General features: G+C 34.5%; 1 protein-coding gene across 3 annotated transcripts; it reads right to left on the minus strand.

The window, feature by feature from the left end:
• Positions 1-1,183: 1,183 nt before the first annotated feature.
• On the minus strand, positions 1,184-25,263 carry LOC149805145 (uncharacterized). 3 transcript variants are annotated; one of them, XM_089947777.1, is made up of 3 exons: positions 25,108-25,263; positions 17,935-18,099; positions 1,184-13,186 (listed from the first exon to the last, which is right to left on the minus strand). In XM_089947777.1, exons 1-3 carry the CDS (start codon positions 25,115-25,117, stop codon positions 11,640-11,642), a joined length of 1,722 nt encoding a protein of 573 aa, XP_089803903.1. In that variant the 5' UTR covers positions 25,118-25,263; the 3' UTR covers positions 1,184-11,639. The 3 variants fall into 3 exon arrangements, with proteins under 3 accessions (XP_089803903.1, XP_089803911.1, XP_089803920.1); XM_089947785.1 differs by lacking the exon at positions 25,108-25,263 and adding an exon at positions 24,826-25,044; XM_089947794.1 differs by lacking the exon at positions 17,935-18,099.
• Between the last annotated feature and the right edge of the window lie 194 nt (positions 25,264-25,457).

Below are 25,457 nucleotides of genomic sequence, written 5' to 3' on the forward strand. Positions count from 1 at the left end.
TGGATGTGTGCCAGTCTAGTACCAGTCAATTAATATTTGTATTAAACCAGAAGTTTAGCAAAAGGAAGTAAATAATTAAGAACGCAAAAGTAAACACAAGAAATGAAAACATTGATAAATGTTTTGTCTACAGTTTGTTTGCTGTTTTTCTCCTATTTTCACTCATCTCCAGAGCAGCTTTCGATTTCTTGAAAGTCAAGTAATTTTCAAGGATTGATAAAGATTTTCAAGGACTAATCAAGGACTTTTTGGTCCGACTAAAATAAATTGTGATGAAAATTCAAGGACTTTTCAAATCTGTGTGAACCCTTTTAGGCACTGCTTGATGCCAAATATTAATCTGAAAGCAATTACTGTGTCCAGTTTCACTGAAAAAAATTATTCAGTAAATTACAAATGATATTCACTGTTCCATTGAGCAAAGAGAATACAAGAGAGCTCATTGTTATTAAATACATTTCTTGCATCTAATTGCTGAATAAACAACAGATCAGTCCTGGGATCTTAAAGCCTATGTGAATCCAGATGCGGGAGGTTGTGGGCTTGATCTCCCACCGAGTCATACCAAAGACTTATAAAAATGGTATTAACAGCTGCCTCACTTGGCACTCAGCATTAAGATGATAGTGTTAGGACTGGTCGACCTGGTGTCAGGATGTGACTGGGTGGGACAACATGCTACATGTCTACATGATGCCCCAGTGCTAGACATCACTATAAACTGCCACACTGCAGACATCATAACAATGACTGAAAAATTGTTAAACCTGCATTAAAAATCCAAATCACACACACAGTAGCATCCAAAGTGACACTTTGTCATGTATGGAGATAATCTGCTACCTATAAATTGCTTAAGGGTAAATGTTTTCAGGTCAATTGAGACCTTATCTCCACTGTCTTCCTGTTTACGCAACTGAGCAATCACATACGCCATGACAGATAAATCTGACGGATGCAAGTTATCCATGCATGTGAACGGTTGTGAGATGGCTACAGCTTGATTGGAAGAGCAATACTTAAACCATTAAATCTTGTTTCAAGATGAAAAATGTTTCTTTAAATCTCACATTTTGCTAATTAGCCCCACTGCAGCTGTTTTTATATCTTGCATACCTATGTCTTAATTTTGAGTGTTTTAGTGGGGCAAGAAAGACTTTTGAATATTGATAAGAAACAGACATTTTAAGAAATACTTTATTGCACAAACAAATAACAATGTTGAGTAGCAACCTGCTGTACCATACAGAGTGAAACAAATGCATGAATCTCATCACCAAAATACAATAGAATGCAGACCAAACCTTTCCTTTTTAATTATGGTGTGAATTTGTTTCCAGATGCATATAAATATGCAAGACAACTTTTATTCCTCCATTCATCTGACCAACTAAAATGTGAAACATTTCACTGGCATCAAGAAAGCCAACACTCCAAGAATGCCTTCTTAGTTTTAAGTATGCTTCATTGATGTGTATGTGTGTGTGTTTATGAGACAGATGGAAAAACAGAGAGGAACATAACGCTTTTATTTAAGTTGTTCACTTCTTTCTTCCTGTGTCTGGAGATATATAAACTATTTTAGTAAATGTTGGAAGAATTGTGTAACATTACATGTGACATCAAAGGTGTGTCTGTTTTCTACTGCATTTCTAACTTCAACTTGAAGCAGATATTATTGACAATACACATATATTATAGGAAAACATGTAAGAATACTGTGAAAAAATGTACATTTAATTATATAGTCCCGTAATTTGAAGTCAAGCAAGAAAATATATATATATGTACATAAATTTTTGGACGTTTTGTTCACAATTCAATGCGACTTTTAACTTTTTATAATATATAGCCTTTTTAGGTTTCAAACCAGCAATGCGGTAATTCAGAACAAAATAGTAATGCTGTTTCCAAAAACAGTACAGTGTCTCCTGTAATTCTAGAATTGAGTTCTTAAAACACAAATGCCTCTTCCAAGAAGATAGTATTAAACAGCAAAATTTCCAAGTCAAACAGGGACCATATGCACTTGATATAGATCACCTGGTATGTTCACACATCATCTCGTGAATACAAATTTATGTATGTATTGAGGCCATAAAAAGGAATGAAATGCTCAGAGCACATGGTTGTTAAACCATTTATTAATGTCACTGGATCACTTTCATGGCATAAAAAGGACAAGTTATTTACACAACCAGCATTCTTCCATTGGTTTCAACCTGGCTTTTGTTCATAGCTTTGGAACTGCTCATGGTTTGGCATTAGAAAGAAATTATTCTGTGCAGTCAGCATGGATTCTTTGATCTGGGCCCTGTACCTAGAGTCATAATTTGGGAAAACATAATATCCACACCAAAAGGGAGTTGTGGTGGTTCAGTGGTTATGGTGTTGGACTTGTCACCAGAAGTTGCAGGTTTGATTCACACTATCTGATCAGCCTGGATTCTAATTAATATGCATAGATCTCATAATCCAACTCGTATCTTGACAATACAAGCTTGCATACCAAGTTGTATAATCCTGTAAGAAACGTGGCCGTAAGAATCTTCAAAAGCTCAGCCAATCAAATGCAAGATAACCTCAGTAATGTGTGGATGTCACTCATAATCAGAAATTTACCTTGTATCTACACAATCTCTCGGTGTTCATCCTTTTCATGGTGGCCACTATGTATACATTTTTTGAATGAGCAGTTTTTTTTCCTCTCTAAAATTCCCATGCTTTTATTATATGTAGTACCGTACAGACTGAATCCAGGGGTCAGGACCCAAAATATTTAACGTACATTATTGTGTCTTGTTTCACCTGCATTTCTTTAACAAATGTGAAAATATAACACATTTTTTTAAATTTTGTCCATATGACCTTTGATACCCCTCCCAAAGAACCCCAGAAACAGAAGCCAAACAATACCCTTCTTGAGGATGGTAATCGTATGGGTGAAATAACTACCATGTTATAATCAGCATTTTAGATGAGAACATTTCAGGACAGAGGACTGATAGACAGACTGAGGTTATCACAATATTCCTGGTGCTAAAGCCTGGGCAAGACAAGCTATAAACTACAGGTGTACAGAAAGGGGCTCCACTGGCTAAAATTTTTCTTCTCAGAGGTTTAAAAAGGAGAAAGGGCATTCAAGGGAGCATGAATCATATAAATGACGATGTGGAATGCGAGAAATCTAACTAGTTCAAAGTCTCAACTTGAATTTTGAATGAACTTCAGAACCATTATTCCTTAGCAATGTTATTAAAGTTTTCATCAGTATGAAAGACATACAAATTTTGCTGAAATAAAACAAACTCTGGTAAAGTAATGCTGAAGGAAGTAGAATGGATAATTAGGGGCACAACTCCTGTAAATGACATAGTGGATGATGGAAATCAGAAGGTCTCATCAATATCAGGCTGCACTCCAAATGTGCTTGAAATTCAGCTTAAGAACTCAAGGACAGGATGACATGCATTCTGGGAGCATAACATCTGAAAACAATATCATGGAATACTAAAACCTATATGAAATATATGTCAGATTTAGTTTAGTTTAAAATCCTTGGTAAAGTTAACCTGCAGAAATGAACATTAGAAGGTCAAGGACTATGCAGTATAAAACTGCATACCAAACTGGATAATATTTTATTAACCCCAGTAGTTTTATCTTGTGGAAACCATTTCCTGAAGGATGGACAATTGTGATTATTATAGAGCTTCAGCAACTTCACTGAGTAAGTGTTAACAATAATATCTATGCTCAAAAATATCACAGAAATCAAAGTCAACACAAATAATTGAATTCACTGACATGCACAAGATATCTGTATAATTATGTGGCAAGATTTTCTATAATGGAGACAACTTTCAGGGATGTGAAAGTATAGTTTACATCAAAGAAATTAAAGTCATGTATGAAAACCAACATACTTTGTCCCATAGAGACTAAATATGTGAGGATATGGTTCCTTGAACATGAATGTACATAGAATGAAGCATCTCCAATTATTTCCCAAATAGGAGCATTATTTAATATGTTCTTTCTCATCCATTATGTCAATAATTGTATATATCGAGCACTATTGTTAATAATGAAGGACCAGCATGTGTTGGTGGTATTGAAATGGTGTTGGGATATTTATGGCTAAGCACCCACCACTTTACAACTCTTTGAAACTGATTCCTATAAAACATCTGATTTGATTCTTGGATAAAGTTTAGATTTTGTTTAAATTATAATTCATCAGAACTATTAATGTCCATTCATTATTAACTCATACAAATCAATTTTTAAATGGGGGTTTAGATACACTTGACTCAAGTATGTATAGACTTTAAGATCAGAGTATGTGTAAGGCTATCCTAAACAAGAGCCTCTTGAATTCATCAGAACTATTAATGTCCATTCATTATTAACTCATACAAATCAATTTTTAAATGGGGGTTTAGATACACTTGACTCAAGTGTGTATAGACTTTAAGATCAGAGTATGTGTAAGGCTATCCTAAACAAGAGCCTCTTGAAGGGACTTCCACTCTGTTATAGAAAGAAAATTTCCAAGAAGTCAAGATAAGACTATTATTTCTTTCAATTGCTAATTACTGAAACCAGCTCTGAAATTTTGGAGTTATACCAAGGTTTTAAAAGATGGTTACTGTGGCAGATATACTTGATGTAAAATTGGCACTATTTTCATTAAAAACCAACCAAAAGTCTTTTGGTGAAAACCTCATATCCATGCCACCATCCATTCAGGAGCACAATAACAAGATTTTAAGATGGCCATATTGGATGCAAGATTGCCACCATTTCATTAAGACCAAATTAGGCATTGTGGTGAAAACCCTATGTTAGTATGACTTTCCATTCATTAGCAATAACAGTATTTAAAGGTGGTGAACATACTGCATGTCAGGTTAGTACCATTGTTATTTAGGACCATCCTGACATCAAAAGAATTTAGGTAGAAACCCCATGTCAGTATGACCATCCAACCAAGAGTAGTAATAACTCAATATGGTGGCCATACTGGCTGTCAGACTGGCACCATGAGCATTTAGGAAGATGTTAAAGTTTTTTGGTGGAAACCCCATGTGATTGAGACTATCTATCCAGAATTATACTTAAGCCCATATTCATTAACCATCCATTCAGAAGAGTAGCTATAACCAGCTAGACATCATGAGATGTCTTCTGGTGAAAACTCCAAAAGTTGTTGATATCATCATTAATTTAGGAGGACTAGCAATAACACAACTTTCATTAGGTCATGGTGGCCACACTGGAAGTCAGAAGAGCAGCATGTTCGTCAACAACCAACTAGATATAAGAAGTTTTCTAGAGAAAACACCTATGTCATTATGACCTTCAATTTAAGAGTATTAAAGATTTTCAAGATGATGGCTTGGCAGCCATATTGGATGTTAGATCATTTTGACCAACTAGACAGCACAAGAAGTCTTTCAGAGTAAAACCCATGTTGATATGACCATCTGTTCAGGAGGAGTAGTGACAAGATTTTCCAGATAGCTGCTGAGGTGTGTGAGTAGTATTTATTTTTTATTTAGCACCAACCAGACACTGAGATGAATATGTGTGTAAAGTTTCATGACAATCCTCCAAATAGTTGAGGAGTAGTGATAACAAACTTGTGCTAAAAGTTGAATAGATGACAGGAGATGGACAAAAATGAAGTTGCAACCATTCTAAGTCTGGTTGGAGGCAGCAAAAAAAGGAACTTGCAAAAGGAAATCCAAAGTGTATATGTGTTAAGACAAAAATATTCTCATTAAATTTTAATCCCTTGCAACACCTTCCATTTGTCAGTCTATACTGAAAAAAGCCCAAAATACCACATAAATAAGTCAATATACTGTATTCAAACAATATATGAAAGAAGCGAAAAGGTCTTATTACCAAGAAAAAGCATACAAAACAAAGCAAACAATTCATAAATGTACATCTTTATAATGTATATTTTCAATTCATTCACAGGGATTCATAAATCTCATAAAAATTCACTCACTCAAATAAGTAAGTACGATTTTTTTCACCTGCCTAGAAAATAAAGTTGAACTCAACCAGCTATTATAAGATATACAAAATGATGACAGTGTTAATGACCAAAATTTGAAATGTTTTCTCTAACTTACTATGTAACACCGGTTGTAATTATAAAACAAGACCAGTCTAAACTCCCTCTGGTAAGCATTTGTTAGAGTGAGAGTAAAGCACTTGCAAGAAATTGATCAAAGCAAATGAAAAATATTCAGTAAAAAGGATGAACTTTTGATTAAACAAGGTCAGCATTATTCTCAACAGAACATTGTTTTCATTAAAGAAGAACACTGGTCAGCCTTGAATTATCAAAATTCACATGATCATGCCAATTCATTCAACTTACAACGCAGATGTATTCACAGTACCAGAAAATGTAACAATGGTGACATTATCAAGATGCTTTTTCAAACATAATTTAATGTTTTGGGGAATAGAACAAACATCAAATGGAAACACCTGCCTTGTCATGGTAGTTAAAACCCGGATACATTTTCTATTGCACATGTGATTTTCAATAAACTAGTCCATATAAAATCAATAATATCATCACCCTTACTAGATAATATAGTGATATAATTTTTTTTACAATAAAGTCACACACATACACACACACACGGTATTAACTCTCTTGACCTTCTTGATGGAGAACAACAAATAATTTCACTACAATCATTTCAAGGTCAATTTATAAACATCTGATGCAAAAATCTACCAAAGTAATTTTTTGTGTATAATTTACAATTTTAATTAAATAATCTGTTAAATGGAAGAATACAACAGAACTAGTTGTCATGGAGTGGGTATAGGATAATCACAGTTGGAACATGGTTTGTACAGCCTTGTAGTCTTTTTCATGGACTTTTCTAAGAAGTTTGGTGCAAAATTTTACGAGTTTTTAAACAAATTCAAAGACTTAAAGGCTAATGTTTACTTTTTTTTTTCATTCATAGTTTTCAAGGTAACTCTTAAAAAGTTATGGGTTTTTCAAGATTGTAATAACCATGAGACAAGAATGAGGCTTCAATGACTTTCCATCAACAACTTTGATGTTATGATTTTCCTATCTCACAGCAATGTATACAATTTATGTTCTCTTATTCATGTAACATTTAGAACAGTGGATAAATTGCACTAACTGCAGCTGTTGTAAACCAAGAAATTGGGCAAAATGACATCAATACCGTTATTTATTAGGTGCACTCTTGTGGAATTGGTGCATTACACATGGCTTTCTCACATGGACAAAAATGTGTCACTAACAAATTTGTTGAATAGTTTTAACAGCACTATATATGATGCCAAATAAATTTGGATCTAAGTTTGTTTTCCCAAGGCAGCCAACCAGGGCTGGGCACTGAACCAGGGAAAAGTTTGATGATCTACTACACAACACTAATGAAAAGAAAAAATTCAGGTTTCATGACTGTAAAGAATAAAACAATTGTGTTCTCACAGTTAATGCCTCCAAACACCATAAATACTCCAATGTATTTCATTCACACAGTATAATATGAAAGATGTGTAAATGCCATATTGTACAGATTCAGCAAGCACCAGCATATAAAATCAAGTATACTCTTTCGAGCCAAAATACAGAAATTTACAATAAAAGTCATTCATTCCATTTACACAATAAATGAAGTACCTAAATTATTACAACAGTGACATTATCATGCTAATTTTGTAACAGACTTTTTTTGGGGAATATTAAAACATCACTTGGTAACATACTTGCCATACCATGGTAGTTAAAACCTGAAATGTTTTTCTATTGCACTTGTAATTTCTCATAAAAGCACTGAACTATTCTATACAATCTGATCTCCACAAAACCAACTGAATAAAAATGACTTAACTAAACATATATCAGGGTCTTACCTTCATTGGCCATCTTGGTTGACAATGAACAGTTATATATATATTTGTTTTATGAACAAAATCTATCAAAGTCAGTTGTTTCATACATAATTTATAATTTCAATTAGAGAACCTGTTAAATAAAATAATAGAATTAGTCATGCCATGTTCTGGGTATAGGATAATTCCAGCTAAGGGTTAGAATTTAGACAGGAACGAGGCCTTACAGAGATTCTCTTCGGCATATCAAGTCCTGTTTTTTTTGGTAAACGGGTGTTTCCATGTACCAAGTGACAAGATTCTGTAGTCAACTGTACTTAAAAACTGACCACATGAATGAAGTATATATACTCATATATAAGTTTGATCTAACTGTAACCAACACAGACCTTGATTTGCCACTGCAAAATGCATTGACAAATCAGGGTTTAATTTACACTGATTATTTACTCCTATCTAATTGCACAGACCCATATTTGCAAGCGTAGTATGTGATGGCAGATTTGGTTCAATAGTTTGCAGATCCAGCAAGAATAATACAGGGTAACATTAAGGTTTAAATGAACACTCTAGATATGAATGTTTGTAATGACATGTACACATGTGCTAAAACAATAATTACTCAAACTTATGAAAAAATAATTTACAAAAAGTAACAAAAACAATAATGGCAGAGAAAAAAATTGGACCAAACAAACATTTGTGATGTTTATACTGCAAATGCACAGTACAGAAAAAATGGTTAAGAAATCTGCTTCCTAGTCAAGTTGATAAAACTTGGTTGAACTACATGTAGCAAAAGTATATCATGTTGCATATAAAGCAGTGTTATTACTAGTCTGTGAGAGTGTTGATGGCCTGTATTTTAAGCATTATAATGTATCTTCTGAAGACACCATTTTATTGAGAGACAGCATGTCTTTCCACTTGTGCAGATTTCAATAGTATATTAAATGCAAGTGACAAGTTTAAATGACGCCAAGCTGAAGCCCAAAATGCACACAGAATTGTAATCATTTCTGGGGATTTAAAGAAGGCAACCCTTAAAGAAAGGACACACCCTTGAGAGGACAGGGCAACAACATGGGAGACCATGATGCATTTCTTCCCTTTAACAGGTCACATACAATACTGCAAGGTCAGCAAAGGAAATTTCTGCCCTTATGGTATCTTTTTGTAACAGCAGATGGATGTACTTAATGGTCAAAGTATGACTACTGCACCAATATTAGTATTAAATGAAAGCAATTAAAAGAACTGAGATTAAAATAGTAACTTTATAATTTTCTGTGTGTGAGACATCTCAACAAATGTAACAAATGTTCTCAACAAATGTAACAATTTCTTAACTTCAAAACAAAATATTGAAACTCGTGGCTCAAAATTGATGCTAGCAAGCTAGCATGTTGCTAGTTAAAATTCAGATATAGCATTACATTGCTAGCTGTAAAAAGGAACTGGAAGCTTCTTGCTAGTGATATTTTGTATTCAAAATATGACTTATGCTAGTGAACATTGAAAATATCCCGACTTGGCGAGTTTAAAATATTACAGCTGCTGAAATGCTACCAGAATTGAAAAACATTTAGTGTTTCTAATCATGAACCATGCATTTTACTTGTAAATCTCTGTTACAATGTTATATAAAAATGTCACAAATGGTACCCATTCTACCCCACCTCTTTTTCAAAGGCTAAATTATTTTGACTATGACCACTACATACCAATCCCCCTAATTATTTTTTACGTTTTCCTCTATAACTTTGGCACTGTTCTATTTTATATTAATGACAACTTGCTGTGATTATGTATGATGCAGGTGCCATATGTTACTCATGAAGTTTTATAAAAGATGCACGATACTTGTGACACCTTTGTACCTGCTGACTGTAGTGTTCAACCTTTGATGCTGAGACCATAGCTGGGCATGAGGAGATGAGAGACCCAATGATTCCTAATGAAGGAAGTGTACATAAAGTTATTGACAAAAAGTATGAGGTCAGCACTTTTTTGGCAGGAATGTAGACACTGTTTCACTTGTAGAGAAATATCATACATGCTAATTGTTCATGTAACTAATGATGATCCTGATTTAAACTGAATCATTCAGAATGGAGTATATATGAATATAAATATTTTGAATATTTCTAACTGAAATATAGATCTCTGAAACACCTTAAAAAGGTATGTATCTGTTATTTTACATTTACAATTCATTACTCTTTTCCTCTTTGACCAAATTCCTAATTTAAAAAAGAACATTAAAATGATACGGAGCAAAACAGCACACAACAGGCCCAGATAAAGTACTGAAATCTCTATCAAAGCATTCAGTTACAGTGATCAAGTCATTAGTTGAATCACAAGATTTCAAAATATAGTTTAATGATGGGATACCATCATCCAGGTCCTAATTATTTGCTGTTGAACTAAGTATGTCAAAAGTCAGTGTTACAAATAACACTTGAAGCTTTCTCATGCAGTAACACAGGTTTACAAGCAAAATTCTGACAAGATATCATACTAGAGATCTTCTGCACTCCTCATCAATGTCAAGTCATTTTTGTAATACATGATCACTAATCAAGAATGACAATTTATGTTGAATATTATTGGTCATACGCTAAACACAAAAAATGTGCACAAGAAATAAATAATTTACAGTACATGCTAACCCACCTGCAGTCAAATAACGGGTATATTTAGCAGAACTCAAGTTATCACAAAGAAACCATTTTCCTTAGATTGGCCGCAGTTACCTTGACCTTTGACATTTAAACTCTAATCCAATAAGTTTCATGAAATTCAAATGGATGACCCACTTGAAAATCTTGGTGAAGGTATGTAAAGCTGCACAAAAATACTTCACTGAGATACTGATCTTTACCTTTAGCCTTCTAAATCAAATTTCATCTTAGGGGATAAATAAAGCTGCAACGTTTGGCTTTAGTTAAGTTACAGCCTGGGAACCATCTCCTCCTATAGACCTGTTGACCTTTAGACTCACAATTAAATAATGTTTGTTAGTAACTTGTAGTGCAACCAATCAGCAAAGCATATTGAAAAAATTAAAGAACAACTCAAGTAATCCACATCAACTAAATTGTCAATTTATGGATGGATGGACGGACTGACATAACTGCAATATGCTCCATCATTTGGTGACTGTACAGGATAACAATAAAATACCATAGTCTTCCTAATGAAAAATACTGCTGCCATTCATATATACAATCTGACATGTAATGGTTTCTGCTTTACAAAATCTATTTTGCATGTTGTAAACAAGAATAATGCACTTTGATGAGAAGCTGAAACAGGTCAGTTTGTCAAAACTGAATTCAGCAAAATAAGTCTACAAAATGCCCAAGGAAAGAGAAGTCATTCTGTAGAAATACTGTAGAAAAATACAAAGTTAGATAAATGTGTCTTAGGTTTAAAAGTGTCAAAGCAAATCAGTTTTGTGATTTACAACATCATGCTTAATAAACAGGTTTTGCATATTCATTCACGATTTTTTCAGTTCTTAAAGCATTAAGTTGACCTTCATTTGCAAGTATATGGCAACATTTTGGTCTATGAATAGCTTGAGTATTCATATATCAAGGATACCTAAAAAAAATAACTGATGATCATAAACATGAATTTTAGTATAAATGGCAAGATAAGAATATGCCGATAAGAGATTATTATAAACAAGATGAAAATTTTCACTTCTGACCTAATTAGGCCTTGTTAGAGGGTGTCACAAGAGGTCCATACAAAGATTCTTCTGCTACATCAAACCTTCGCACTCGTACTTTCTGCTTGTAGTGGTAGTACTTGACATACTCTTTCAGAGCATTGGGTAATGGCAACAGATCGATGCCATTATAGGTGATACTAGTACAGATGACAGCGCGACACAGATGTTTAAGTGAAAATGGAAAAGTTCGGTGAAGGGGTCTAGTAAGCATGGGCTCAAAGAACATGCAGCAACTGGGATCTTTGTAATGTTCAATTAAATCACATACAGTATTGGTTGAAAACACTCCAGGATCACGGGAGTCAAAACTAAATGTGTGATTCCATTGCTCAATACGAGCATGAAGAGATCTCCAATAGCGTCGAAAACTTACAGAGAATAGAAAATCTTCTTGGGCACTGTCTCGCAGTAAGAAGGTTCCTTCAGGTTTGTTATCTATAAGCTTTTCTGCTTCATATCGATCCATGACACCCCAATAGTAGCTGGAACTGGTAATTTTATCAATCTCTGGCACCAGAAAATGCACATAGTCCACCTGTGTGTGAACAACTGGAGTAATTGCTGGTGGAATTTTTACAATGTTTTGAGTCAGGCGGCCAATTCTGTCTCCCAGGTTGCTGAGATTTGCACGCAGGGATGAGGTACTCTCTACAGATCTATTGGAATTTTTAATCTGTAAGGCTGTTGAACCCCAAACCTTGGAATGCTGACTTGCAGCAAATTTCTCTCCCAGGTCACCGTATGATGGATATGGCACCACTGTGGACCTCTCCCCACAGCCTGAACAAATAGGTCTTTGTCCCTGGGCAAATGCACTGGCTCCAAGACGAATGTCTTTTGTGTGATTTACTGCAAGGTCACACATATCAATTCCTTCTTCCATCTCTTGTCTGCGTTGAGCAATCAGTTGCTCATCAATATCTTCTATAGGATAAAGCTCATTGAGTCCAACAATGGCTGGGAGAGGACTATTTCGGGACTCAGATTCTTTGCTCTTTAATTTGCCTTTACCCTTTCCTTTTCCTGACTTTGCTCCACTTGAGACTTTAATGAAAAGGGCATTGCTGGGACTAGGCACCAGCTGTGATAAAATTGACACAGGAAGCGGCATAGCTGCACCATTATGACTAGATTGGGATTGGCTGGTACTGGCTTCATTGTCATCATTTCCCTTGAAAGAGGTACAAGCACATATATCCTGCTGATGTGGAGAGCTACTTAAATCTTCTAATGAACAAGGTTTGGAAACGTGAAGCTTTCCTTTTAATTTTGAAGTCCAAGATTTCTTATGGGCACCTTTGTCTTGTAGCCCATAACTCTTCATCCTATTTCTTGCCAAAATTCTAGTGGTTGGCTCCTGTGGTCGACCTAAATGAGAGGTCAGACTGCTGGATGAAGTACTAGGGATCTCGTTGTCATCAAAATCTTCCAGTTTTACAGCACTAATGTCTTCAAGCAACTCCTCAGTGTATGAAATGTCAGAGTATTCATCTTCCTTGGAAGCAGAGGCAGACTGGTCTTGGTTCTCTACAAGATCAAAAAGATTCTTCTTAGTGTTATAAAATAGACCAGTTTATGTTTCTGCAAAACATGTTCTAACTATGGTCCCAGTCAGTGGAAAAATTTGGCAGTGTGGACTTTTAATCATACAAAGTACTTAGCAGAGATTAACATAAAAAAATGTTTTATAAATCAATAAAGAATAAAAGTTTTGTCCTTTGAGGATGTGCTATGTGAAATCAAGACAAGTCTCAACAGGCATGTGTGAATAAATTTTTCCAGTTAAAACATTTTGCATCCAAAGGAATGCTGAACAAATGGACTAAAATTTCAGTGTGTTCATTAATTTTACATGTACAAGGGGTTTAAACAAAAATTGGAGTTTTTAAAAAAATGTTTACTTCAAAAAAACATTTGTTGATTTACTGAATATAGGCAGGTACAAATGGCAACATTGCCAGGGTAAATCCCTGGACCCCAGTACTTAAAGGCACCACTGAGATTTTGGGCTTGCTAGCTTGCCTCAACAAAACTTTTGGTAGTCTCCAGTACTCACTATAAACATCATTTATTATGCAATTTTTTTTCTCTTTACATGTTAATTTTTTTAAACTTCAAATCAGCAGTATATTGTCAGTATTAAGCTACATCATTAAATCATGCAAATTAGTAAGCAGCCTACCTTCCTACCCTGATAGTGTATAAAAGACATAAAGCAATAAGAAGGAACATTCTTTTCTTTTACATCAAAGTAAGAGGTACTACAATGAGCTGATAAGAACCCATGATGAAGTTGTGTATTATTTTTGTAAAATAATTTTCAGCTCAAAAAGTTCTTACCATTGTCTACTCTTAAAAGTCAGTTTTTGCTGGGTGAAAGACAGTCTTTAGAGTTGTTGTTGCCCACAGGTGTCAACTTGTACAGTTTACCCATAATCTGTACGTTTTTCCCCTTTTTTGTCAGTGTACGGTCATACAACCATTTTGTATATTTTTTTCATAAAAAGTTTTACACTTAAAAAAAAAATTGTTAATTTTTGTTCGTTTTGTGTGCATCCGGGACTCTGGGCATAAATTTTTTTAAGCACGAGAATTCAGTGAGACTATGGTGGCCCGAAACAACCAATCAACTCTTACTCAAAACCACGCTTTTCCTTTGATAATGAAACAAGTTTCATTCATGGTTCAACTCCAGTATGCAAAGATCTTGACTATTGACTATTGAATATTGACTAACTACCTGAGTGTGTAGTAAGTATATTTTCTTATTTTATATATTATTATTTCATTATTTATACTTATTACTATCAAATGCATAAAGTTTGCATTTTATCGTGCTGTTATAGTTTTGAGTTAAGTTTGTCAGATAAGTAATTCAAACAGGAAGATGCATTGCCATAATGACGGATGTAGTACAGATACTGAGTGACTCGAAAATATATAACACTGCCAATTTATATCAAATTTGTGACCAAAATTGTCACACCATATAGCAAATTCATAGCTTTTCAAACACCAGATATGCAATTTTAATAGAAACGATCAACAGCTTACGAGGTATAAACTTCTGGACTGCTACTTTGTCAATTTTTTTATTTCCAGATTTCAATTTGGATAGCTCCTGGCATAATATCTTGGAGTTTATGGGGAAAAATAAAAATTTGTAACATATTTTTAATCGGGAGATCTTCCTCTATTACATGTCAAATCTAAATTTTTTAATTAATTTTTTTATTTCTCTCATCTAGTTGAAATATTCCATCCTTCAAATGGCTGAGCCTAACTCAAAGAAATGCAAGCTTGAAGACACTGACTGAGGTCGTGGCAAGTTTCAGGCTGATTGGATTAAAGTCTTCCCTGGCATTGTAGATGTATACAATTTAGGGTTTTCACATGCTTTTTGTGAAATATGCAATAATGACATTAAAGTGGTGGTGTGGAGCATACATGATCTGGAGGAACACTTCAGGACAAAACTGCACGAAAGAAATTTTGAAATGATGAAGGCAGCATCCATCAAAAGCTTCTTTGATTAGCCAAAGCAGGAAGATGATAGTGTTATAAGTAAAAAGAATGATATAATGTTTCAGAAATGTAAATATGTGTCATAATAATAAGTGTATAGCATTCGTTGTTTTAAAACTGTTGATCTTACATAATGTATGAATACATTTTTTTGTGTAAGTTATTTTTGTGGTCTTTGTATGATTTTTATTGGTCTGGTATACAGGTGTTCATCTTTAGGGGTTGACACCTATGTAAGCCTGAAAATGTCATAGTGACTTTTTTGTTGTGAATGTGTGGTATTCACAAATAAATAAATTGAATGATTCTGGCATAAACATTGCTCAAGACTGAATACAAAAAGTCAGTTTAGTGTGAAAATTGTGGGTGTATTTGCTCTATAAATTTATGATTCTACATAAAACAGTAAGAGTACAGGATGCCTAAACACTATCAATCTGGAGCTAAATGCAAAAACTTGACATTAGCCAGCACACCATGACCATTTCTTTTAAAGGTGTGGTACTAATAGAGATGCATACAATTATCTAGTCTGAGTATTTTAACATGAAGTGAGCTTGAGAAATAAAATAAAAAATTTGGAAGTATGAAATATGTTGGAGTGTTCTAATTTTATGATGGTGATCACGATGCATCCCCTAATGAATATTCTATGTATGTATGTATGTGTGTGTGTGTATATATATATATATATATATATATATATATATATCTGGTAATGAGTTAGACAAAAGCATTAACCTTTGCCAATAAAATTTGAAATGCAGGTCATGGTATCCTTTTGTTATACAGGTTTGGTACTAATAGAAATGTATAAAATCATTTAGCTTTGATGGTTTTAACATAACTAGAATTTGATAACTAAAGTTAAAATACACAGTGAAATGCTAATTGAAGCCAGCGTGTTGAATAAACACAACCAGCAGAGATGCAATAAACTCATTATATGAACTTTCAGACAGGATATCAAATACAGAGGTTATTTCATTTCAAAGCAAGCTGACTTAGAAAGATGATTTTGTATTCTTTTAAGCAGATTTTTAAAAACAATTTTTTTAAAATACCAAGTTTGGCTGACATAGGAAAGCCAACTTTGGTTCCTTTTTACTGGTATTCACAGGAATTTTGAAAATAAATTTAAACAGCTTTTAAAGTGACACAACCTAGTGTTTAGTCCATGGACATCAATGAAACAGCATTTCCCGAAAGAATTGGAGGAGAAAATAAAAATAAACATTATTTTATGAATTTGTGAAGGCAAGAAGAGAAGATGATTTCACCGACAATATGATCATTAACATGGATGAAACTGTAGTGTACCTTGATCTTATTCCTGGACAGACTGTTGATAAGAAGGGAGTTAAAAGTGTGAGAATTTGCATGACTGGTGCAGACACAAAGATCTTGCATTAGTCCTTGCAGTTTCTGCTTCAGATGTGGTGTCTCCAATGATAATGTTTGATGGCATGAGAAAGCTAACAAATATTCATGCACCGAAAGTAAGGATCATATATGTGCAGAAGGGGTGGGTTGATGAGAAGATAATGCAGTGGATTAAAGCGTAATATTGTAATATTTTTAAAATAAAACATTTATGGCATGAAAAAATAACATGTCCTAGAACATAGTGCCAAACAATTACTTTAACAATTAATTTATGGAATCCTAACAAATACGTGTCACAATATTTAAGGGTACATTAATTCTTTCCTCCAGTATTAGAACTTGTCTCTTTTTTGTTGGAGGTTTTGCCATTGTTATTCAGGTGCTAGGTGTTAAAATTATTAGTGCTTAACTGTAAAATAATGACTGTAAGGATGGTTTTGATCAGGCTATATGAAATATACATTGTATATGTACCAAGGAATGAAAATAAAAGATATAATTAACTCATCCAGAAACACAATAATTTTGTATATCACTGGCTCAATTTACAGCTGACACAAAGGGGCTAACTCTACAAATAATGGCTGCACCAACTTGAACATACAATGGTTTAGTTGTTGGTGTTGTTGTTGTGGGGTTTAACGCCATTTTTCAGCACACGATAGGCTATGTATGGCAGCCAGTATTAATGGTGGAGGAAGAACCACTGACCCACGAGAGGCTACTGGCAAGCTTTCTCACATACCCACATTTGCCGAATCCCAGACTCGAACCCATGCAGACAGAGGTGAGATGGCAGTGATCCATAATGGAAAGCGCTTTAAACCACTCGGGGCCCCTTACAAAGGTTTTACTGTAATCATGTACATATGTGCATGCTTTTATCTGTGCAGATGGTGATAAAGATGTAGTACAATAGCTCTCCGCTTTGTAGAGGTATTAAAAAGAATGCTGGAAGACTGTGAAGGGCACTGTTCTTCATTATTTTATCCAAAACCTTATTCTGGCGTCATAATTAATCAATAGCTATGTACCTTAGAAACTTATTAAAAAGAACTTTAATTACAATTTGTGGGTTGCATGAGGCCCTTCCAAACTAGAAATGTGTTCATGGAACAAATATGCCCTATCACAGTTCTTGAATACTTAATATCCTGGACTTTTGATGGAGGACAGGTGTATGGATGGATATACAGATAAGGGTAAAACTATGTCCCTACCTCAGGCATGGCTTGGCATAAATAAAAAGGCATGTTGAACATTCGATGGCTATGGAAAAATACTATGAGACTTTGGTTTCTACAGACATATGCTTTTATCTATTGCAAGAAAATTCTTTGATACAGTATTGAAGTTTTAATAACCTGGAAGGCTGGTCAGTGACAGCTGACTTCCACAACAGAAAAATGGCCTGACAGTTGACCGGTGAATGCGATGTCTACTGACTATAGGATCTCTCTCAGACACGGCATCTTTCTTTTTTGTGGATGAGCAATCTTTAAGGTTTTTTTCCATTTCTTGGCTGTTACCTGTAACAGATAAGCACACTCAGCTATTGAGTTTTTAAAAGTTTTAACTTCCCAGTTGGGATTAATGATGGTGTAAAGCAATGAGATACTTATCTAAGGGACCTATCAATTAATTTTTTGGTTGGGGGGAAGGGGCCAGAGATTCAAGAAGAATAAAAATGTGTCCCCCAAATAGTTAAAAAAATGTATTCTCTGATTCTTAAAAAACAAGAACTATTTTATTAACTTTGAGGTAAAAGGAGAAAGAATCCTGGTTCAATAAATAATCCCAGCTCCCTCCCCTCACAAAATAGGCAGTCATAACCTACTTTTTAAAAACTTCCAGACAGGAATGGTGACTTTTAGGCTGCAATGCATCCCTTAGAAAGCTGGGACTTCTTGAGTAATTTGTATGTGATTGTCATCCCTGTTTTGACTTGAAATTTACAAGGAATACAAAAGAATCAATCACACAAAACTTAGATGGACAGACCATGGCCAAGGCAACACTAATCACCTTCCATATTTCTGGCAGGTACCCATGAATGTCTTTAAAACATTACCAATTACAAGTATTCACTTAAATTTGGAAGACTTTAAGATATTATCTTCAAAACTGAAGAGATAATGAAATTTTACTTTTTCTGGAAAATCTTGTCAGAACAAGTTCCAGTATGGGAGTAGAGAAAACCTGACAAATAATTCCTGCACTGTACTTCCTGCAGATGCAAACAACAGTCACAAACACAGACACTTGTTTTTGTTACTGAGAAAGGAAATTATTGACAGCACTCCATAACAGTTCCTTTAATAGACACTTTTGCATTAAGTTTCTCTGCATATATTTATATCCAGTTTGGATGCCAATACTTCTGGTGTGTCATACAGAATAAGCTACAGTTAGTTCTGACTGGTGTTTATTGTTTCACTCTGGACTTGAAAAACTATTTATAAAAAATCAAAGTTTCATTTAACATATTTCATTGTATGATACAGGAAGTGTCGCTCTCAAATTCGATACATGTAGAGAACGTGTGAAGCAACAGTAAAACTTTGCATAAAAGTGGTTTTTAAATTATCAGCACAGTACTTCAATCATACATGATATGAGGAACATACATGGGATCATTATTCACTGTATGTTTGATTATCTATACAAGGCATGTGGGTGTTTGGTCAATGTTTTTTTTGGTTACTGATATAAATAAGTGTTTAGAGGCCTGCAATGGCTGCCTCAGATTATTTTCTCAACTTAAAGAATAAAAAGACAAATGACTAATAATTATTCATGATTGCTGAAGATTAAAGTAACTTGTGTAGGGTAAGCATCGTTTTGTATTGATTTTTCACCTTTTGTACTGATATGGAACATTTTAATATATCAATTCAATGCTTCACCCCTAGTGAAAGTCCAGCCTTCTACCACATCACAATGACCTCCTTTTCCCCTGATGGAAGGAAGGAGCATTTTCATATTTTCATGCATTAAGCCTGTATCATCCCACTGTACAAGAATAAACGTGACCAATAGGACTGCAAGAACTACAGCAGCATCACACTCCTCAGCATCACTATTATTGGGCACAAAATCACTCACTGGTATCTCCATTAACACTTTCCCTACTCCAACAATCAGATAAACTTCATAACATTAAAAATCATTGTCATCATCACTATCATCAGCCAGTAATTGCTGAATGGAAATGTAATGAGCCATGCCAGGAATCAGACATTTTGGGTTTTCAAACATGCACATGTTTTAAACATGAATGTGTAAAACTTCCTTGATAGCAGGTGCAAACAAAACCATAATGCTAATTCCAAGGCACAATGTGCCAAACAATTTTAGTTTAACAACCATTCATACCATTCTTGAAGAATCCAGATGCGTAAACAGTTGCAGACCTAAAAAATAGATGTTGTGTCAAGAACTGTATACTTCGCCAAGCACTTTTTCATATGCAGGACTTTCAACTATTTTGCAAGAGTTCTCTTTCATTGCTGTTCTCCAAGGGTATGAATTCATACAAATTTTGCAACTGAACACCCTGACAGCATCCCAGCTTTAGTACTTTACATAGCAATTAATGACTTGTGCATAAAGTTTCTTTGTTGCTTTGCCAATACTTCCTGTTTGTCACACAGGGAATAAGCTACATTAATTTATAATTGGTGGTTATTGTTTAACCTGGACAACAATAGCTACAAATGAGAGTTCAGTGTAACATATTTTACCATGTGACACATCGGTAGTGTAGCTTTCAAATTGACCGAAGTAGATGAGAAACAATTCAATGCAGAAACTTTGCATAAAATTGTTTTTAAATTACTGAAGTAACTCATTATACATGTGGAACACATGTGGAATGTATCCTATATGCTGAACATGCTGCTTGGTTTAGGTAATTAGCAGGGGAGGGGACAGATTATGAACCATGTCACTTTGTGCTAATTTGTAGATGGTGAGCTAGTATTTGCAACAGTCTTTTTCATTTTTACTATTAAAACATGAGTGTCTAAGACTGCAAAATGCTGTTTCTGATGAATTCTAAATTTAAAGAAGAACAAGGCAACTAAAAATGATTATTCATGACTGACAAAGACTAAAATAACTTGTATATGGTAAGCAGGGATTGTCCTGGGTTTTGCCTATGTCGCAAATTGTTTCCTTAATGGCGATAAAATATACCATCTGGTGATTTTTTGGCGACAACCTTCTTGGCTGTTTAATTTGTACATAAAATCATGGATCTGGAGTGGAGACATAGGGACCACAAAAGGAAGCCAAAAGTTGGATGCACAATGCACTGGAATCTGTTACATAAATAAATCCTTCGCTTGTACTGACAAACCCATCTTTACAGTGCATTGTTACATCATAATCCACTTATGCTGACATCTGACCTGAGTACTGTATGCTGTGATACACTCAGTCATGCTATCGGACTATACCTGCAATCGACTGACCTCTGAAGATGCGAACAGAAACAGCTACAATTAATTGAATAATGGCTAATCCTTCTGTCTTTTTAACAAATGAACCAATAAAATCGATTTGCAGAAACTTCCGAGAAAACTGATTACTTTTGAAGTACTGATTGCTGTGTATAAATACAAAACAAATGGAAAATATCTCAATCATAATTATATAGTCAACAGTGCAACTTTATCATGGGTAAACGAAAGTTTACCGCTGCGTGTTCATCGTCTCATCCTAAGAGTAAGTTAACAAAATTAACAGCATTTGGATTTAGTGCAAATTCATCAGACAACACAGTCCCTGAACCTGATGTTATACCTGACAATCCAATATCATCTGCATGTAGTGTAGTGTAGTGCAACACCACATCATGATGAATGGGTCAAAAGTTCCCGAAAATTTCAAGCTGGGTGTCCGTGGCTGAGATATGATACAAAGTTAAAGCAGATGTTCTGTGATAAATCATATATCGAGGAACAAGTCGTCAATTCACTTTTTTTGGCGACAACTTTTTAACCCTGGACAAATATCATTTTGTATTGGTTCTCCATTGCTTGTATCAACATGTACATCAATACAACAAAAATATTAATGCATCAATATATCAATGAATCATCACACCTCTATTAAACAGCATCTCCATTTCCAGCAACTTAACAATGTAAACATCAGCATAACACTATATCATATTGTATATACAAATGCTAATTACAATCATTAAATTAAAGATGGAGTTAAAAAAATATACCAAGCAGCATTTGTGCACAGAAAATAATTCTGACTACATATGTTAATAAGTAAGAAGTGCTAAATGCCCTAAGAGGTGATCCTAAGGAATAAAGGTGGGATATAACATGTGCTCTATGGAAAAAATGAATTAATCTTTGTACATGTATGGTACATAAACACAAATGGTTTGAGATTGCAGATCAGAACTGCTATCAAGATAATTCAATCAAGGTGTAGGTCAGGATACTCAAATATCACTAATAAAATGGAATATTCACCTTTTGCCTAGTTTTCTCTCTCTAACCTTTGTTGTCATTTTCATCACAAGCCCATTTTAAAAGACAATTTACTTTTTTGCACACTTAAAAAGTCTCTACTGACACAGTAGTGCCAGCAGAAATCACATTTAATTAAATAGCATATTGTCCAAATCAGATTCTGAGAAACCTTTGTTTACATGCATGATTTATACTCATGTCAATCTTCAATTTTATTTAAATAAAAACAAAATAGGGCATCATTTATTTGCCAATCAAATGCATGTGCTAATGTCCACACTCAATAGAATATGGTTTCTTTATGGTATGTCACAGTGGCATTCAGAGGGGCAGTATTGTTCACGAGATAATTGCAATGTTTAGGATTAACTGTTTATTAGTCATACTGGCTTCATGCCTGTTTACTTAAGTTTAGCCTTTAGATATTGTGCAGATTGGCCATGTATGAACAGAATATAAAAAATGGTAGGTCCTTTCAAAATTTCATGTGCATTTGACCTGGAAGCAAGAGTCCCTTAGAGCCTTGAGCATTACAGGGAAGGCCTTTGCAAGGGTCATCTTAAGGAGACTGGCAACTAGAGTCCGAGTGCTTTTGGATGCACAGTGTGGCTTCAGAGCAGAAGCAGCTTTACACTGCCTGTGTCATACATACCAAAGTGTTCAGTATGGTCAGCAGGATGATGGGACTCTTCAAGAGTCTTAAGACAAGATGGATTCATCCCAAAGGATAAATTGCCAATACCAAGAGAACAAGTCTCCACTTTCAAGATGTCTGCAAGCATAACATGAAAGATTCCAACAATTAACAAATATAAGACACAGGCAAGCAGCAGAGACAACTAGCAACTGCATCGTCTAGGTTGGAATGCAACATCATGATGAATAGTGGTTGGACCAAAATTATAGCAATTGCCAATATAGGGCAAATTGCACCAGTCAGGCTCTACCTAACACAGAACACATATGTGCCACTTGCTGCAGGCTCTGTCATTACAGGATAATACTTTTTGAGCCACGGGAGGAAATACAGAGTAGTACTAATTAACATGTTGTTCCCAAGTGCAACTGGATCTCTATTATCTTACGCATACTGATATTTGCCAACAACTATCCTCTACACTAGTGAGTTAATATATTCTAGTGATACATCACTGTGCATGCATAACAAGAGCAGGTAATACCAGTGCCAACTTTTACTGAGGGTCTTGTATTCAAGCGCAAGCATTCATAAAATAATGACTTTTTTTTCTTCTGAGATGATATAACTAATATGGGCCTGACAAAAAAGCAGTGCCTCTTTTTTGGAAATTTTTTTAAATGTCCCCAAATATAGGCAAGAGGAAAAAGCAACAGTTTTTGTACATTTACACCAGCCACATATCTAGACAACAAAGTTTCAATATCATCCTCTAAATGATGTGGAGGCGAAGCAATGATATACTGATATCCCCAACCCCTCCAACAATATTTTTAAAGAAATATCTCCCAAATGGACCAGCGATATAAAAGATAAACCTTATTGTGCACATATACCAACCACATATCTAGCCTACAATAATAATTATAAAATAATAAATGAAATGTCATTCCCACAAATCAAAAGGGATAATATTGTGAACTAAAACATTTGTCAAATATGATGTATATACTTTGAATAAGAAAATGCTTAGGTAATTTTCTATTTGCCACATTATCATGCTTAAAGTTGCCAGAGAGCAATCATCCTACAACTTTCACTTGCCAAGTGTGAACAAAAATATTAGTAAAACATACTTACGTACTAAATAATGATTTTAAACATGTTACTAAATGTTTGCTTATAAATGGATAATTTTTTACATTTGAGAGGTACTAAGTTTGAAACAGAAATGAAGCAATAGCATCACAAAATTATAGCCCAGGGGTGGAATAATTCAATGCACAGTAGCCCTGGGCAAAATAATTTGAAAGCTGTGCAACCAAATGACTCAAATTTGACAACCAGCTTATCAAAGCAATAATTTAAAATAAACATTTGTCATATTGCAAACTTGATAAAATGGACTATCTATAAAAAAAATGACATGAGAAATAAGTATTTTGACACTCATTTTCATATAATTTGTAAGAACTTGAATTATACATTTTTAATAACTTACCATTTAAAAAAAAATTGGAATAGCCTTAAAGACTTTGAGTTGGGCTAATATTTCTGCTAGCAAATGTTTCATTCTAGCATGAAACCATGGCAAAGTCAATTCTAAACATAAAGTCTAAAATAATATGGTTTCCATAATCATACAATTCAATCTTACTATTTGTAACATACATTTTGCATGTTTTCTGTCAGATATTCACAATGCAAGACATTGCATTCCAGCCATTTGAAATGTGTGCCAAAGGAACTTGAAAACATGTCATTTGCTTTTGATTTTATTAGAAAAAGAGACAGAGTAACTAAAGTCTCACTAAGTTATGACTTTAATTTGTAGAAAAGCATCGATTTGGGCTTTTAAGTGTGTGAGATACCCCTGAAAATTTGACTTATCGTTCCAATATTAATCAACATCGGAACAAGCTACACAGCGCCGTTACTTAGGCAGTAAGACATAGATTCCCAGAACACAAATATCAGGGTCGTTGTTTTATATAGTAGGACTACACATATTGCCATCATTTAAAAACAAAATATTCTGACACCAATGGCATGTTCAAACCTTTGACGCAAGAGGAATTCAAACCTACGACACAAGCCTGACAAGGACACAAGTGTAAACTTACATTACAAGAGAAGTGTTTTCATCGCGTCTGCCTCCAATCTTGCCTTATTCTGCGTTCCAGACCATACTGAATAATTTGAATGTTTATTTATTATTGCAACGTCAATGTTACTCGTATGTAAGAAAGAGGGTTCACATAAAACCCTCAAAATGATACTTGTACTCAACAGTGCCCATCCCTCTTTGCGGTTAACTGTCGGTACAAGCATGACCACAGATTTCATTGTTACATTGGGAAGGACAGGAAGCGCGCCTGGGGCATTTCTTTTCCTCTAGGACTTACCGGTATCCATTTAATAACGTCTCCATACTATATCAGACTGAAACCAATCTGATCTTGAATCTGGAAAAACCTTATTTTTTCCATTTAAAATAACTTTCCCACGGTATATACAGTTCCAAGTTCGTATGAATGAAGCAGCCCTGGAAAATGACAACTGACGTCACATAGCAAGTATTATAGACGCTCTATGAAAGAAATAAGCATTTTCCGGGAGAGTCACATAGACGCTTTAAAATATCAAAGCAATTCCTTACAAAGAAAAAACATAAAATCATCCACCCCCGCAAATTTAGACCCCAAAAAGTAGCATTTAAAAAAGTTTTCAGATAGAAAGAATTTAGCAAGAAGAG

The sequence above is a fragment of the Sinohyriopsis cumingii genome, chromosome 2 (assembly GCF_028554795.1).
Source record: "Sinohyriopsis cumingii isolate HCF-2022 chromosome 2, ASM2855479v2, whole genome shotgun sequence".
NCBI lineage: Eukaryota > Metazoa > Mollusca > Bivalvia > Unionida > Unionidae > Sinohyriopsis > Sinohyriopsis cumingii.

Bases quoted from the DNA above. Each gene is read 5' to 3' on its own strand.
- LOC149805145 (XM_089947777.1), bottom strand. The intron at 13,187-17,934 runs GTTATTAAAACT...TTGATCTTGTAG, and splicing joins GTCACTGACCAGCCTTCCAG to AGAACCAAGACCAGTCTGCC.